Here is a 14315-nt window from a genome sequence, read left to right on the forward strand (position 1 = left end):
AAAAAAAAAAGACAAATATGTTGATGAAGTATTATTTGAGATAAGATCCTGCCAGTGTTGCCCTGGCTGGTCTCCAGCTCTCAGCCTTCTCACCTCGGCCTCCTGACTAGTTGGAGTTACACACATACATGGTGCCTTGGCTGGATCATTTGTATTTTTTTATTTTTTGGCTGGATCATTTTTATTTATTTATTTTTATTTTTATTGTTTTTTGGCGGAACTGGGGATTGAACTCAGGCCCTTGCACTTGCCAGGGAAGTGCTTATTCCACTGAGCCATCTCCCCGGCCCTGGCTAGATCATTTTTCAATGATTATTATTTTTAAAAAAATATTTTAATGAGAGTATAGAAATATATGATAAGACATTAGAAATGGTACCCATTTAGAAGACCAAGATGAGAGGAATTTAAGCTTGGTTTTTGTGTTACACACTTCTGTCCTCGATGTTGTTGATCCAGCATGCCCAGAGCAGGGCCAGCATGGCATCTGGTGCTGAGGATCGAACCCTGGTCCCTGTGCTTGCCTAAGCAGGCGCTTAGTCTGCTGAGCTATCTTGCCGGCCACCTCATTGTGTTTCTTAGACTAGAATTGAATTTCTGTACTCAGGCAGCAGCCCCTTGTCCCCAGCAGGGACTGCAGGAACACACCACCACAACTTGTGTCCTTGCCAGCATTTGATACTGGCCTGACTTTTTTTTCTGCTTTTCTGATGTGTATATCATATTTTATTAGACCTTTTCTTTTTGGTACTGGGGGTTAATCCTAGGGACGACACAAATCTACATTCTGATCCCTTATTATTATTTTAGTTTGAGATAGTGGTCTCCCTGTGTAGCCCAGGCTGGCCTTAAACTCAGGGTGATTCTTCTGCCTCGTTCTTCTGAGTGCTGGCTGGGATTATAGGCATCTGACACTATGCCAGGCCCAGCAATTCCTTTCTAATTTTAATTAAGTTCTGCTTGTGAAAATTTTTTTCTTATAGATCATAATTTTTAGGGGGCTGGGGAGATGGCTCAGTAGAATAAGCACTTCCCTGGCAAGGGCCTGAGTTCAATCCTCTGTTCTGAAAATAAAATAAAATAAAATAAAAAATATGCTTTTTGGTACCATGTCTGATGCCTGTTTTATGAACTTTATATCATGCAGGTCTTTGCTATGTTTTTTCCCCTGAAAGTTGCACACTTTTACATATGTTTATTTATTTCTTTTTTAAAAACATATGTTTATTTCTTTGGTGAATTTTGTTTTTTTAAATTTTATTTTATTGAGAAACAAATATGAAAGAGACAGTTTCAAAGCTGATTAATAGGGGCCAGGGAGATGGCTGAGTGGAATAAGTGCTTCCCTGGCAAGCGCAAGGACCTGAGTTCAAACCCCAGTTCCAAAAAAAAAAAAAAAAAAAAAAAAAAACCAACCAAAAAAAACCCAAAGCTGATTAATAGGACAGTTTCAATAATCAATACATTGTACATTGTTATTTTTTTAGTGGTTATCCATAGTACAAGAAGCAGACAGGGTTAGTGCACATCTTTCTTCTCATTGAATTAAGCAAAAGTAGCTGTATATCTTATTTTGTATATACAAATACAAAATGATCTTTCCTTTGTATCCCCTTTTTTTTTTGTTTAGTCCTGTCAGAGGTGGGTATTCTGTTGGCATCTAAATACTATAGGTGCTTGAATTCAGCAAAACAATCCAACGCTGTCCAGCAGTCCACAATAGTAGTGGGTCTTTGGTGAATTTTGGGTTAACTTTGGGTAAGTGTGAAGTTTATGTTGAGGTTAAAATTTTCCTATGAATTTCCAATGTTCCTATAGTTTTTTATTTTCCATTATGTTGCTTTTATAATTTTGTCAGATATCAGATAGTCATATTTTTGTGAGTATATGTCTGAACTTTCTTCTGCTTTCTTACTCTCTTTCTGTCAGTACCACTCAGTCCTTTTGTTGTTATTTCTGAGACAGGGTCTTGCTCTGTAGTTTAGGCTGGTGTTGAACTCCCTTACCTGGCCCAGGCTGGCCTCGAACTCTCCATGACCCTTTTGCCTCAGCCCCCAGAGTGCTGGGATTAAGAGCATGGGCCGCCATGCCCAGTACACAGTCTTGACTACTGTAGCTGTGCAGTAACCCCTGAATTACCTTGGAGTGATTTTTCCCACTTTTTAAGACCTATCTTCACTATTCTAGCTCCATTAAATTTTTCTGTTTTATTTTGCATGGTGGGTTTCAAATCCGGTGCCTTGTATATGCTAGGCAGGCCTGAGCTACACCTCTAGCTCCATATATTCTTTAGAATACTTAACGTCCATGTTTATGGAAAATCTTGCTGGGATATTGGTAGAATTACATTAAATGTTACAGTGTTTTCCTTTTTGTTCTGTGAAGGATGGCCCCAGGCCTCCCTTTTCTCTATGGATATTTAATGCCTGGGATGCTCAAGTTCCTTATATGAAACATTGTAGTATTTGCATATAGCCCCTTACATTCCCTCCTGTACTTTTGATCATATTACTTAAGATTGAACTCAAGGTCTTGGACATGCAAGGCAACCATTGTACCACTGAGTTACACCCCACAGCGCTCTCCTATATACCTGTAAATTTTTTTTTTAAAATCATCATTGGTTGAAGTGATGGTTGTGGAACTTGAGGATTCCAGGGACTGCCTGTGTCACTGCTCTCTTGTCACAATTTAGATTGCGTTTTATTTCTTTCACCATAATTTTATAGTTTTCTTTATGCAAGTCCTAAACATGCTTTGTTGGATTTATTGTTGAGTTTTCAGCTTTCTTTTGAGCAGGGAGAAATAGCATTTTAAATCTCTATTTTCATGTATTCAGGGATAATATCTAATTTTTATGATGTTAGATATCAGTTTTTATAAGTTACATTTATATCATTTTATACGTATTGCTATTCTCTGAGTCCTTGATGCGGTAGAGGCCTGCTTGTCTTCTGCAGGCTTGCGGAAGCCTCTTTGCTTCTGCTAGCCTGAAGTTACGTACTGCGACACTGGTCTGTATAATGCATTGTGATGCAATCCAGAGTGCTCCTAACGTCATACCTTTTTGTTTGGGGGAAATTGTAAAGATTATTTCTTGGATGATTTTGTGTGTCTCTCTTTTGGGAATGTCTGTTATCCATGTGTTGGATCATTGAGCCTGCCCTTTAATCTTACAAGATTTCTTGCTTGACCATACTAATGTTCTGTTCCTTTTTTGTGTGATTTTGCTCTTCTATTCAGGAACTTTTCCTTAATTTTCCTCTGGTACTAATGCTTAATTTTCATCTATTTATTTATTTTTTATGTATTTAATGCAGGGTCTCACTATGTAGATTGGACTTGTAGTGATCCTCCTGTTTTCAGCCTCCCAAGTGCAGGCGCATGCCACCATGCACACACACTCTCTCTCTCTCTCTCTCTTTTTTTTTTTTTTTGCGGAACCGAGGATTGAACTCAGGCCCTTGCCCTTGCCAGGAAAGCACTTATTCTACTGAGCCATCTCCCTGGCCTGTATGCCCTGTCTCAATGGCCATCTCAGCACACCCTGGGGTGGGGCTGGCACAGGAGGCCAGGGTTCACACTTTAATCCGCTGAGCTGTCTGGCTGGCCCTAATGCTTAATTTTTAAATAATATCTACCAATGAAAAATATTTCTAGGTTAAATGCTTAATGATTTTTCACTATGCTCTTATGTTCTATGCTTACAACGTCTTCTCATCATGGAATTTTTTTCCTGTTGTTCTTTCTGGATTAACACTTACCTAGCTGACTGTTACTTGGTGGCTGTGTGCATAGCATTGTCAGTTCAAAATGAAAGCTATTTGAAAGATAGTTGAGAGATGTGTTTGTTGTCTTAGCAGATTGGGGGGGGATGCCTGCTTGTGCTGTTTTTGGAGTCCTCTACTTGGTAGCGTATTTTTATCTTGCCTCATGTGCCTGTTCAGTTCCCCAGAGAAGACTTCCAGCTCTTGCTTAAAGGATAAAGTTCTGATGTTAGCATTGTGGAAGCGCAGTGGGAAAGAGACATAGAGGAGAGGGAAGGGCTGCTCCAGTATGAAGTATTAATGTCATTTAATCCCCTTGATTGTTTTGTTTTCTATTCACCTGTACTCAGCGTTCTTCTGTCTTACTCTCTCTAGAGAAAAGCCTTTCAGTCTTCTGCTGGGAATGGGGAAAGTGAGTTGTCTAAGAGAGCAAAGATCTTATGATCTAAGTGTTTTTCAAAGAGCCTGTAACAACCTGTCCTCTTTATTTTAGCTTCGTGCCCATTCACATCCGATCCCAAGTGAGCCTGGCACTATCACTTATTGTCCCTTTTGAGGGTTCTGTGGTATAAAGTAGCTTGGCTCTCAGGGCGTTTTTCTTCCACCACTGCCGCAGACTTTTCCTTAGGGCTGCTACACTAGTTGTCTCTTGGCTATTTCCAAAATGTGAGGCTACTGTATACGTTTTAAACCCTGTTTAATCACACATTATTATTTTCCTAGATTATTTAGAAGGGATTAAATGAAACAAATGTCTTCAGCCTGCCAGTTTAAATCTGACTTGGATTTTTTAATTGTGTCCTTGGAGTTTGTGTGTGTGTGTGTGTGTGTGTGTGTGTGTGTATGCAAATCCTTTTCTCTCCTCTGTGTAGGAGATACTGATCTGATCCTTCTGGTGCACGCATTTATCTTTGCAGTTTTCCCTCTGTCTCATTCCATGTTTACATTGACACTTCATTGCTTTGGGGCGTGTAGAAAATAGCCTGTTATACAGCTGAAATTTTTTTTCAGTTGGCATTATGAACAGTGCTGTAGTGAATGATCTTTTGTGTATCTCATGCTTGAATACATCTATAGGCTAAAATTGTAGCAGTGATCATTTTGGATTTCAAGGTATTTAAATTTGTAATTTTGAGTAACATGATACCACAACATGTCTTGCTGTCTTTCATCAAACTTTGGATTTTTAAAGAAGTTCTTAGATTAATTTAAATGGTTAGAAGTGCTGGTCATTTACTTGGCATTCTAGTATTTATCTTATGTTTTACTCTTAGTACTTCTTTGCTATCATGAAAACTTTTTCTTAGTTCAATTGTTTTGAAACATTTAATTTTCTGAATATTGCTTAATCTTAATTTTTGTTCTAAGATTTATACTGTATCTTTGACTTACAATTTATTTAAAAGACATTGTATGATATCTTCTAGTATTAGAAACTTTAAAAAGTGTAAAAAAAATAATTTAAATGTATGTCAATATAGTTATATTATTAACTAGACAAATTCAAATTTATTTAAAAGGTGTATGGATAATATAATGAGCGTGGCTCACTTTTTCATTAGTGCCTGTTGCCCTCTCTGCAGATTATTTTTTTTTGTGCCTGCTGATATTTATTTATTTTTAATTTTTATTTTAAAGAGAAAGAAACAAAAAACCAAAGAAGTTCCAAAACAATATGATAGGAGGATAACAATGATTAATACATTGCATGTTGTTATCTTTACATTACTTACTCAGGGTATGAGATAACAGCATTTAATTGTCCAATCTTAGCATAAACCTGTTTTTTCTGGCAAGATTGGGCATGTTAAGGGTGGTATGGCCGTAGACTACCTTTTCAGTGAATTGAGAGAAATTAATAAAATAACTATTTAAACCATCTTTTGTGTGTGTGTGTGTGTGTGTATATATGTATTTCCCTTTTTTCCCTACTCTTCTAAACCAGTTTCTCTTTCCGTTTGAAGTTTCTTCCAATTTTACAATATCTAATGTACATTTTAGATCACATTTACTCTTTCAGCTTCTTACACTAGGGACACAATATGATGTGTACACATTTGCGTCTGGTTTATGTTACTTATGAGTATGGTCTCAAGTTGCATCCATTTGCCTATAAAAGCCTCCAGTTTATCCTTCTTTGTGGCTAATAATCCATTATATAAAAAGATCACATCTTTTTTTTATCCATTTCTCGAATTGATGTGCATTTGGGTTGTTTCCAAGTTCTGTCTGTTACAAATTGTGCTGCTATAAACATGGGTACACATATATCTCTGTGGTATGATGTTTTTAATTCTACTGGGAAGATACCAGAAGAGGGGGAATAGCTGGGCCAAAACTTTAGTCCTAGTTTTTGGTGAATCTTCACACTGATTTCCACAGTGGTTGTACCTATCTGTACTCTCACCAACAGTGTAGAGAGTTCCTCTCAATAGTAAACCTTTGTCTGACGAACATCTGGCAAATACTTTTCCCCATATTGTGGGTTGTCTCTTCACTCTGTTGGTGGTTTCTCTTGCTGTGCAAAAGCTTTTTAGTAAGATGAGATACCAGTTGTTGATTCTTTGTGATAGTTTTTGTACAATTAGAGTTGTATTCAAAAAGTCTCTACCTATACCAATGTCTTCAAGAGTTTTAGTTAGTCTATCTTCCAGAAGATGTAATGTCTATGTCTTAAATTTTTTTTAATTTAGTGTGTGGTGAAAGATATGGGTCCAATTTTAATCTTCGTCATGTGGAGAGCCAGTTTTTCCAGCAGCATTTATTGAAAGAGGCTATCTTTCTTCCAATGAATGAAAGTGTTTGGCCCCTTTGTCAAATATAAGGTGGCTGAATATGTCTAGGGTTGTTTCTCTCTCTTCTGGTGTGTTCCATTGATCTTTACATCTGACTCCCCCCCACAGTACCATGCTATTTTTATCATAGCTTTATAGTATAATTTCAAGTCAGGGATTGTGATGCCCCCTACCTTGCCTTTGTTGCCTGCAGTTGCTTTTGCTATTTTATGTTTATTCTGGTTCCAAACAAACTTTAGGATTTTTCTCTTTAATTTTGTGCAATATGCTATTAGAATTTTAATTGGAATTGTATTAAATCTGTATAACACTTTTGTAAGTGTGGCCATTTTCACTATATTGGTTCTTCCTACCCAAGAACAGGGGATATCTTTCCATTTTCTGATGTCCTCTTCAATCTTAGTTTTCAGAGTAATGTATTTTTCAATAAAGAGGTCTTTTACATCCTTCATTAGATTGATTGTTAGGTATTTCTTTTTTTTTTTGGATGCTATTCTGAAAGGTGTTTCCCTAATTTCTCACAGTGAGTTTGTTATTTATGTATAGGAAGGTTATTGATTTTTGAGTGTTGACTTTGTATCTAGCTACGGTGCTGAATTTGCTTGTTAAGTGTAGCAGTTTTTTAGGTGAGTTTTTGGGGTTTTCTATGTAGAGTATCATCTTGTCTGCAAATAGTGATAATTTCACTTCTTCCTTTCCTGTCATTCCTTTTATTTCTTCCTCTTGTCTAACTGCTCTGGCTAAAGTTTCCAGGACTGTGTTGAGTATAGTGGAGGTAGTGGCCATCCTGGTCTTGTTCCTGATTTTAGAGTGACAGCATTCAGTCATTTTGTTCATTTAGTATGGATGGACTATTAGTTTCCTGTTGGTTTGTCATAGATGACTTTTATTAGATTGAGACAAAGACCATTTATTCTAATTTTCTGTAGGTTTTTAAAAAATCATTAATTGGTGCTAGACTTGTCAAAAGCTTTTTCTTCTATATATTATTTTTGGCTATGTCCTAGATAACAATACTTTATAGGTTAATTTTTTTATTACTAAAATGTAAAGAATCTAAAAAATGTAACTATAATACTGTAGGGTGTCTTAGTTACATTTTTCATTGCTGAAACAAGATGTCTGACACCCAGAGTTCAAGAAGGAAAAGTTTATTTGGTGTACAGTTTGTAGAGGTTGACTTCAAGGCCGGGTGACACACGGTAGAGGTCATTAGTTCTTGGCAGGTAGAAGACAGCTAAAGCAACAAGGGACCTTAACAGCATCTTTCTGTCCCATTTGTCTTACCCAGACTACTTAGGATGGGTATCACTCATACTCTTAATCTTAGTGCCCTTGAGCCTATCATTGCACCATGAATTACTTCCGACATGACACACTCCAGGTCCAGCCACCTCTGAAAAAGCCTCACCTATGCCCACATAAGGCTTTTTTTTTGGGGGGGGGTTGGGGGGAACACATGTAAACATAAGCTCTAACATTGAGTCTCTGGATAAGCATAAGAATTAAAATGATATAAAACAGCTTAACAGGGTAAAAGCTATATATCTATGTTCTATGTGTGCATTGGAGTCCTTCAGGAAAATGAAGGCCAATAAAAATATCCTGAGTTAATGCTAGGCAGAACAGTGTCTAGGAAGAAAAGAACTGGTTTAACAAAATTTTTTGTGAGCACTACTGATTAGAAGGTGAATGTGCTGAATCTTTTCTTGTGTTATTTATTGTAGACTTTATGGTCTTGTTTTCCTCCAAAGATTAGGCATAGAATTGATTTGAATGCCTTTTTGCATTCACTGAAATGTTGCTATAATCAATGACATTAGTAGAGATGCTAATGTCAACTCCACCCTGCCAGTAATGGAACTAGGACCTTGTGTTACCACTGAGCTACATCCCAGCCCTCCTGTGAAACTGCGACTGGTACTCAGCTAAACCTAATTTTGTTAAGAGATTTTATTTTTTACATTATATTTTCATTTAATTTACTAATATATTGTTAGGGTTTTTGTATTTATGCATATAAATGAGATTGACTCATACTTTTCCTAGACTGAATTGCTACTAGTTTGGATATCAAGATCATACCAGTTTTAGGTAACTAGGTGTGGATAGGATTTTTTTAATCTGATGGAGACTATAGATAGGATAGAAAATTGGTGCGAACTAAAAGTTCCCCCCCCTTTGGAAGTTGAGGCAGAAGGGTCACTCCTTCCAGGAAAGCTTAGGCAGCTTAGCAAGACATTGAATCCAAATCAAATAAGAAGGCCTGGAGAGTTAGCTCAGTGGAAGAGCACCTGCCTAGCACGTACAAGGCACTGGGGTCAATCTCTAGTGCTGTCGAAAAAGATACTAAATCTTAGTTCAACATCTTTAATGTTTACTATAGATTTCCTTTCTTCAGTGAAGTGGGTACCTTATATCAATTTTTTCTGTCATTTCCATTTTCAATACTGTATATATGAAAAAATGTAGTTTTTGGCAGTCTTGGGGGTTAAGTCCAGGGCCTTGCACATGTTTCTGATCAATATCCCAATATCCCATTGCAAATACTATGAAGGGAGATGGGCCAGATAGCTCAGCGGTTTGAGGTGCCTGCTTAGGCAGATGCAGGGACCAGAGTTTGATCCCCTGCCTGCCATGCTGGCCCTGCCTCCAGGGCACAGGATACAGTGATTGAGACTGGGCGTAGTAGTGTTCGTCTATAATCCCAGCACCTGGGAGGCTGAAAAACAGGAGGATCACTATGAATCTGATTTGTGTAGTGAGACCGTGTAGACCCTGTACTAAATACATTAAAAGCAAAAATTATGAAAGCATGAAGTAACAGGAGATATATAAAACAGTATTTCTCAATTTTATTCTGTTCTGTGCTCCCTAATAGGTGCTCAAAAGTGTGATAATTTTGCTGAAAAAAGACCCCTTCTTGGTGTTTGTAAGAGCACTGGATCTTCAAGGTAAGGAAATTTTAAAAATTCAAAATGGATGCCACTTTTTCAGTTATTGCATTTCCTAGACTTAGTTGCAAGGAAAGTAGGAAAATGATTGTAGTTTTGTTGGTAAGGAAGATGATCAGGATGAATGTTGATTGACAACTAACCGTCTTTCTTGCAGTTCATAATGTGTACTGTAGGTCCCTGAGCTTTGGAAAAGGCAAGTTTTCTTTTCTTCTTTTCTTTCCCTCCCCTGTACTGATGATTGAACTCAGGTAGTACTGCGCTACATTCCCTGTCTTTTTAAAAATTTTCTTTTTGAATGGTCTTAACTAAATAGCTCCGGCTCTCCATAAACTTGTCATCGTTCTGCCTCAACTTCCCTAGCAGCTGGGATTATAGGAATGTGCCATTGTGTATGGCCAGGGGAAGAATGTTGAATGATTTAACATGGTTAGATCATGGAATCTTTTTTTGTTTATTTTTTTTGAGACAAGGTCTTGCCATGTAGTTCAGGCTGGTCTGGAACTTGCTGTGTAGCTCAGGCTGGCCTTGAACTCACTGTGATCCTCCCATCTCAGGCTCTTGGTTACTGGGATTATAGGCCTGTGCCACCATGCCCAGCATCACAGAGAGTCAGGTAGAAGGATGTCACAAGGGCCACCTGTGTGCAGGTGTGCCGGGACCCAGCCAAAGACTGAAGGCCTGGAACCCACTGCAGAGGCTTGAGCGAGTCTGTATCAGGAAGCAGAAGCATCTGTGTTGGAAGACTGAAGAGTTGGCGCTAGAAGCTTGGAGATGGATATCCACAGTTGATGCTGCAGACCGGTGCTCCTCCAACGATGCAGGAAGCAAGACTTCCTTCTTCTCTTTTTTATGTCACCAAGGCTTGAAGACTATTAGTGGTTGTCATCCACATCTGGGTGTGTCTTCTGTTTTTAGTAAGTCAGCTGTCCACACTCACCAGAACTGTGCCAAATACTGTGCCAGATGTGAGCTAAGGCTATAAAACAGTGATAACACAGTTGCTTTCTCCAAGGATGTAAGATGTACTGAAGAGAAAAAGCGCAGCATATGTGAAAACAGTTATGAAATGATGTGTAGTAGGAATTCAGAGAGAGATAATTGTGCATGATTAATAGCAGAAGGCCTGCTGAAGAGGCCCTGTCCACTGTATTATAATGAATGCGAAGTGTTGCAGCAAATAGCGAGTAATAGAAAGACATTCCAAAGTCAGTAATAGAGTTATAGTTGACCAGAAACTAGAACAAATAACACTTGAAGATTATGAGTGTTCGAGTCTAAGAACGAAGGCCATCTGCTCTGGAACTCAGCAGAGCGCACGACATCTGAAAAGTATTTAGGCTTGAGCAACTGCGAGGCTTTGCCCAATAACTGTGGAAGTGAAGCTGGGCCCAGTGGTGCATTAATCTCAGCTGCTCACGAGGCTGAGGCAGGAGGCTATCAAGTTCCAGGACAGCCTGGGAAACAGCAAGAACCTGTCCCCAAATGAACAAATCAATGAATTGAATAAATAAAATGAATGAATGAATAATAAATGTAAATGATGACAGAAGTCATTCAAATGACATTTCTGTTGGTATTCTCATGTTTGGATTTTAAGAATCAGAGAAATAAAAAAAAATTGTTTTGCTAAGCAAGGACTGATTAAAAAGAGTGTAAATGACTTGTCAGTTATCACCATACATTTATCTTGAGAAAAGCAAACTAATTGTAATAATTCAATAACAGCGAGGATTTAATTCTAAATTTAAGGATGGTTTATTAAATAGAACACAATATGGGGCTGGGGAGATGGCTCAGTGGAATAAGTGCTTCCCTGGCAAGTGCAAGGGGCTGAGTTCAATCCCTGGTTCTACCCAAAAAAATAAATTAAAAAAAAATAGAACACAGTTAATTCACTGTATTAAAATTTTTCTCATTTTGTTACAACTACCAAAAATGTTCTCTTGTATTGGGAAAAGTGCTTTAGGATAGAGGACTTGCCTAACAGGCATAGGTCCTAGCATTACGCTTCAGCATAAGTAAATAAATATCCATAAATACATACTAGAGCATTAATATCCTAAAGCAGTGGTGGTGAGCCTATGGCATGGGTACTGCAGTGGACAGATTGTTATCATTGAAAGCTCTAAAAGGTTCTCCATCACTGCCCTAAAGCTATAGTTTGTTAAGCAGTGCAGTGGTCTTGGAAGTGGTACTGAAACATGGTTTAACTTTTGTATAAAGTTATGGTTATATTACATAGAAGTAGGAGATTGCTTGGGATAATAGTTAAGTGACTTTTTGTCCTGAAATGTCCCAGAGTCCTTGTACATGATCCCATCCCTTTCCTCCCCTCCCCTTCTCTTGCTCTGCTGTTCTCCTTTTTTTCCTCCCCTTTTTCCTTCCCTTTCTTCTTTCCTCCCTCCCTTCCTCCATTCCTTTCTTCCTCTTTTTCTCCTTTCTTTCTCTTCATTGTTTGGGTTTGAACCCAGATTTATGCATACTGGTCAAGCACTGTATCACTGAACTGTACACCCAACCCTTTTTAAAATGGGTCTTGAAAAGATGCACAGGTTGGCCTCAAATTTGGAATTCTCCTGTCCCATCCTCCTAAGCATCTTGGGATGACAGGTATATGCCACTGCACCCAGCAATTTCAATTTTTTTCTCGAACCGGGGATTGAACTCAGGCCTTTGCACTTGCCAGGGAAGCACTTATTCCACTAAGCCATCTCCCCAGCCCGGCAATTTCAATTTTGATTGATTTTTTTTTTTTTTAAATCCTGTTGTGTTTATAAGACTCCAGGGAATCACAGTTGAGATCAGTATTACTTTGCAGGCGTCAAAATAAAACTCAACATTCTACCAGTTTTTGCTGCTGAAAGATTAGGGCTTTTCCTTTGGTTCTATGGCGTGAAATTCAAACACCAAGTCTTGTCCTTTCTTTTGGTATTTTTAAGGCATTTTATGGTATGTTGGCTTTTCTTCTAAGCTCTCTGCCATGGCTTTGTGGCTGTTTCTACTGCTCCAACAGTAGGCTTGTACATCCTTGTTATAATATTTATTTGAGAGCTGCCACATAGGCAGAGGTTTTAATGAAGTGAGTCATTGTATTAGGAATCCATTGATGTGGATGAGTCGTGGCTTGCTTTAGTACAAATGGAGCATCCTTAACTTGAAGGTTTTTGAACACTGAAATGGTGCTCAAAAGTTTTGGACTTTGACCTGGGCATGGTGGTGCATCCTTCTGGCATTCTGGGAGGCTGAACCAGGAAGATTGAAAGTTTGAGCCCACCCTTGAGAGCTAGCAACTTAATGAGACCCTATTTCAGAAAATAAAGAAAAGGGTCTGGAGATGTAGTTCAGTGTGAAGGACCTGTGTCAATCCTGAGTACTGGAAAAGAATAAAAAGAATCAGACTTTGGAGAATTTTCAATTTCAGATTTCAGATTTTTGGATTGGAGTGCTCATCTTGTAAAGCCTATGGAAATACTTTAAAATCTGAAAAATGCTGAATCTGAAGCACTGTAGTAGTATTTTGGAGAAGACACAGCCAACTCTTATTGTCGTATAACTACCAACACCTTGTGCATTTTAGGTACGCTCCTTGTTCATCTGATTGTGGATATAACTTAATGAGATGGCCATGCTATTATTTCCTTTTCTTTCTTTTTTTTTTCTTTCCTTTTTGGCCTTTTTGAGATAGGATCTTGCTATGCAGTTCAGGCTGGCCTTATGCTCACTTTGTAGCCCAGACTGGTCTCAGGCTAGCACTGAACCTCCTACCTCAGCTTTCCGAGTGCTGGAATTACAGGCAGGCCACCATGCCTGGCGGGTGGTATTATTTCTTAATAATGTTTTCTCCTATCTTAGGAATACTCCTATAAATGTTGAAACAGTAACACTGTCTTTAGTAAACAGGAACATGTATATAGCTCACTTGGTCACTTAAGGCACATTTTTAGTTGTTATGTTTGGATAAGGAATGTTACATACTTGACTTACACCAAGTACAATTTAAAACCAGGCTGTGAACAAATCTCAGTAGGAGTCAAGAGTGGTCTATTTGTGTAAACCAATATACATATTATTATGTAAAATCGTAGCCACAGGAAATATGTCTGCATTTAATTATTTAAATCATAGGGGTTCTTTTTGGAGACAGAACTTCGCTATGTAGTTCAGGGCTGGCCTTGAACTTGGCGGTGCTTCTCCTGCCTTAGCCTCCTGAATGCTGCCTTGCCACCATGTCTGGCTCTAAACCAGTAGTTTTTGAACTGCACACACCTGCTAGGCTCACATGGCCTATTAGAATGATTATATACTGGTGACGCATAAAAGGAATGTTGCTTTAATTTTTTAAAGAACTTCTGTACTGTTTTATGATATGTGCATTCCTGAAAGTCTGGGCAGTTATACTCTTGGCTGGAATCAGATAATGCACTCAAATTAGGTAATGTGAGGAGAGTTTAAATAAAATGAAATGTGTGTGAGCTGAAAATCAAGTAAGGGAGAGAACATTAATAGAAGCTGCGGAGAGAGCCATATGAAAGGTTTTTGATGGCAACTCTCTCCTCTGGTAGAAAGATGCACCTCAACCTTTGTTACCCAGTGTGGTTCTAACATATTTTCATTTCTCCACATCTTCCATGAGGTTAACAAAGCCAGAAGCCAGGGCTGGATTTTAAAGGTTTATGGAGACCAGTGGATACAGTCTATGTGATACAAGTGATTCTCCCAAGGCAGGGAGTAGGGTGGAGAATGCAGCATGTATTTGGAGTGAGAACACAATTTTGTTTTGCTAAATTTGATGGCAA

General features: G+C 38.3%; 1 protein-coding gene across 7 annotated transcripts in view; it reads left to right on the forward strand.

Moving 5' to 3' along the window:
• Positions 1-14315, forward strand: part of Bcas3 (BCAS3, microtubule associated cell migration factor) — a 633943-nt gene that overhangs the window by 92735 nt on the left and 526893 nt on the right. For all 7 annotated transcript variants that reach the window (XM_023703174.1, XM_004643019.2, XM_004643020.2 and 4 more), the window contains exon 7: positions 9444-9516. In XM_023703174.1, coding sequence (XP_023558942.1) covers positions 9444-9516 — 73 coding nt within the window. The remainder of the gene's footprint in view (positions 1-9443; positions 9517-14315) is intronic.

This window comes from Octodon degus, unplaced genomic scaffold (genome assembly GCF_000260255.1).
Source record: "Octodon degus isolate 3935 unplaced genomic scaffold, OctDeg1.0 scaffold00164, whole genome shotgun sequence".
In the NCBI taxonomy this organism is placed as follows: Eukaryota; Metazoa; Chordata; class Mammalia; order Rodentia; family Octodontidae; genus Octodon; species Octodon degus.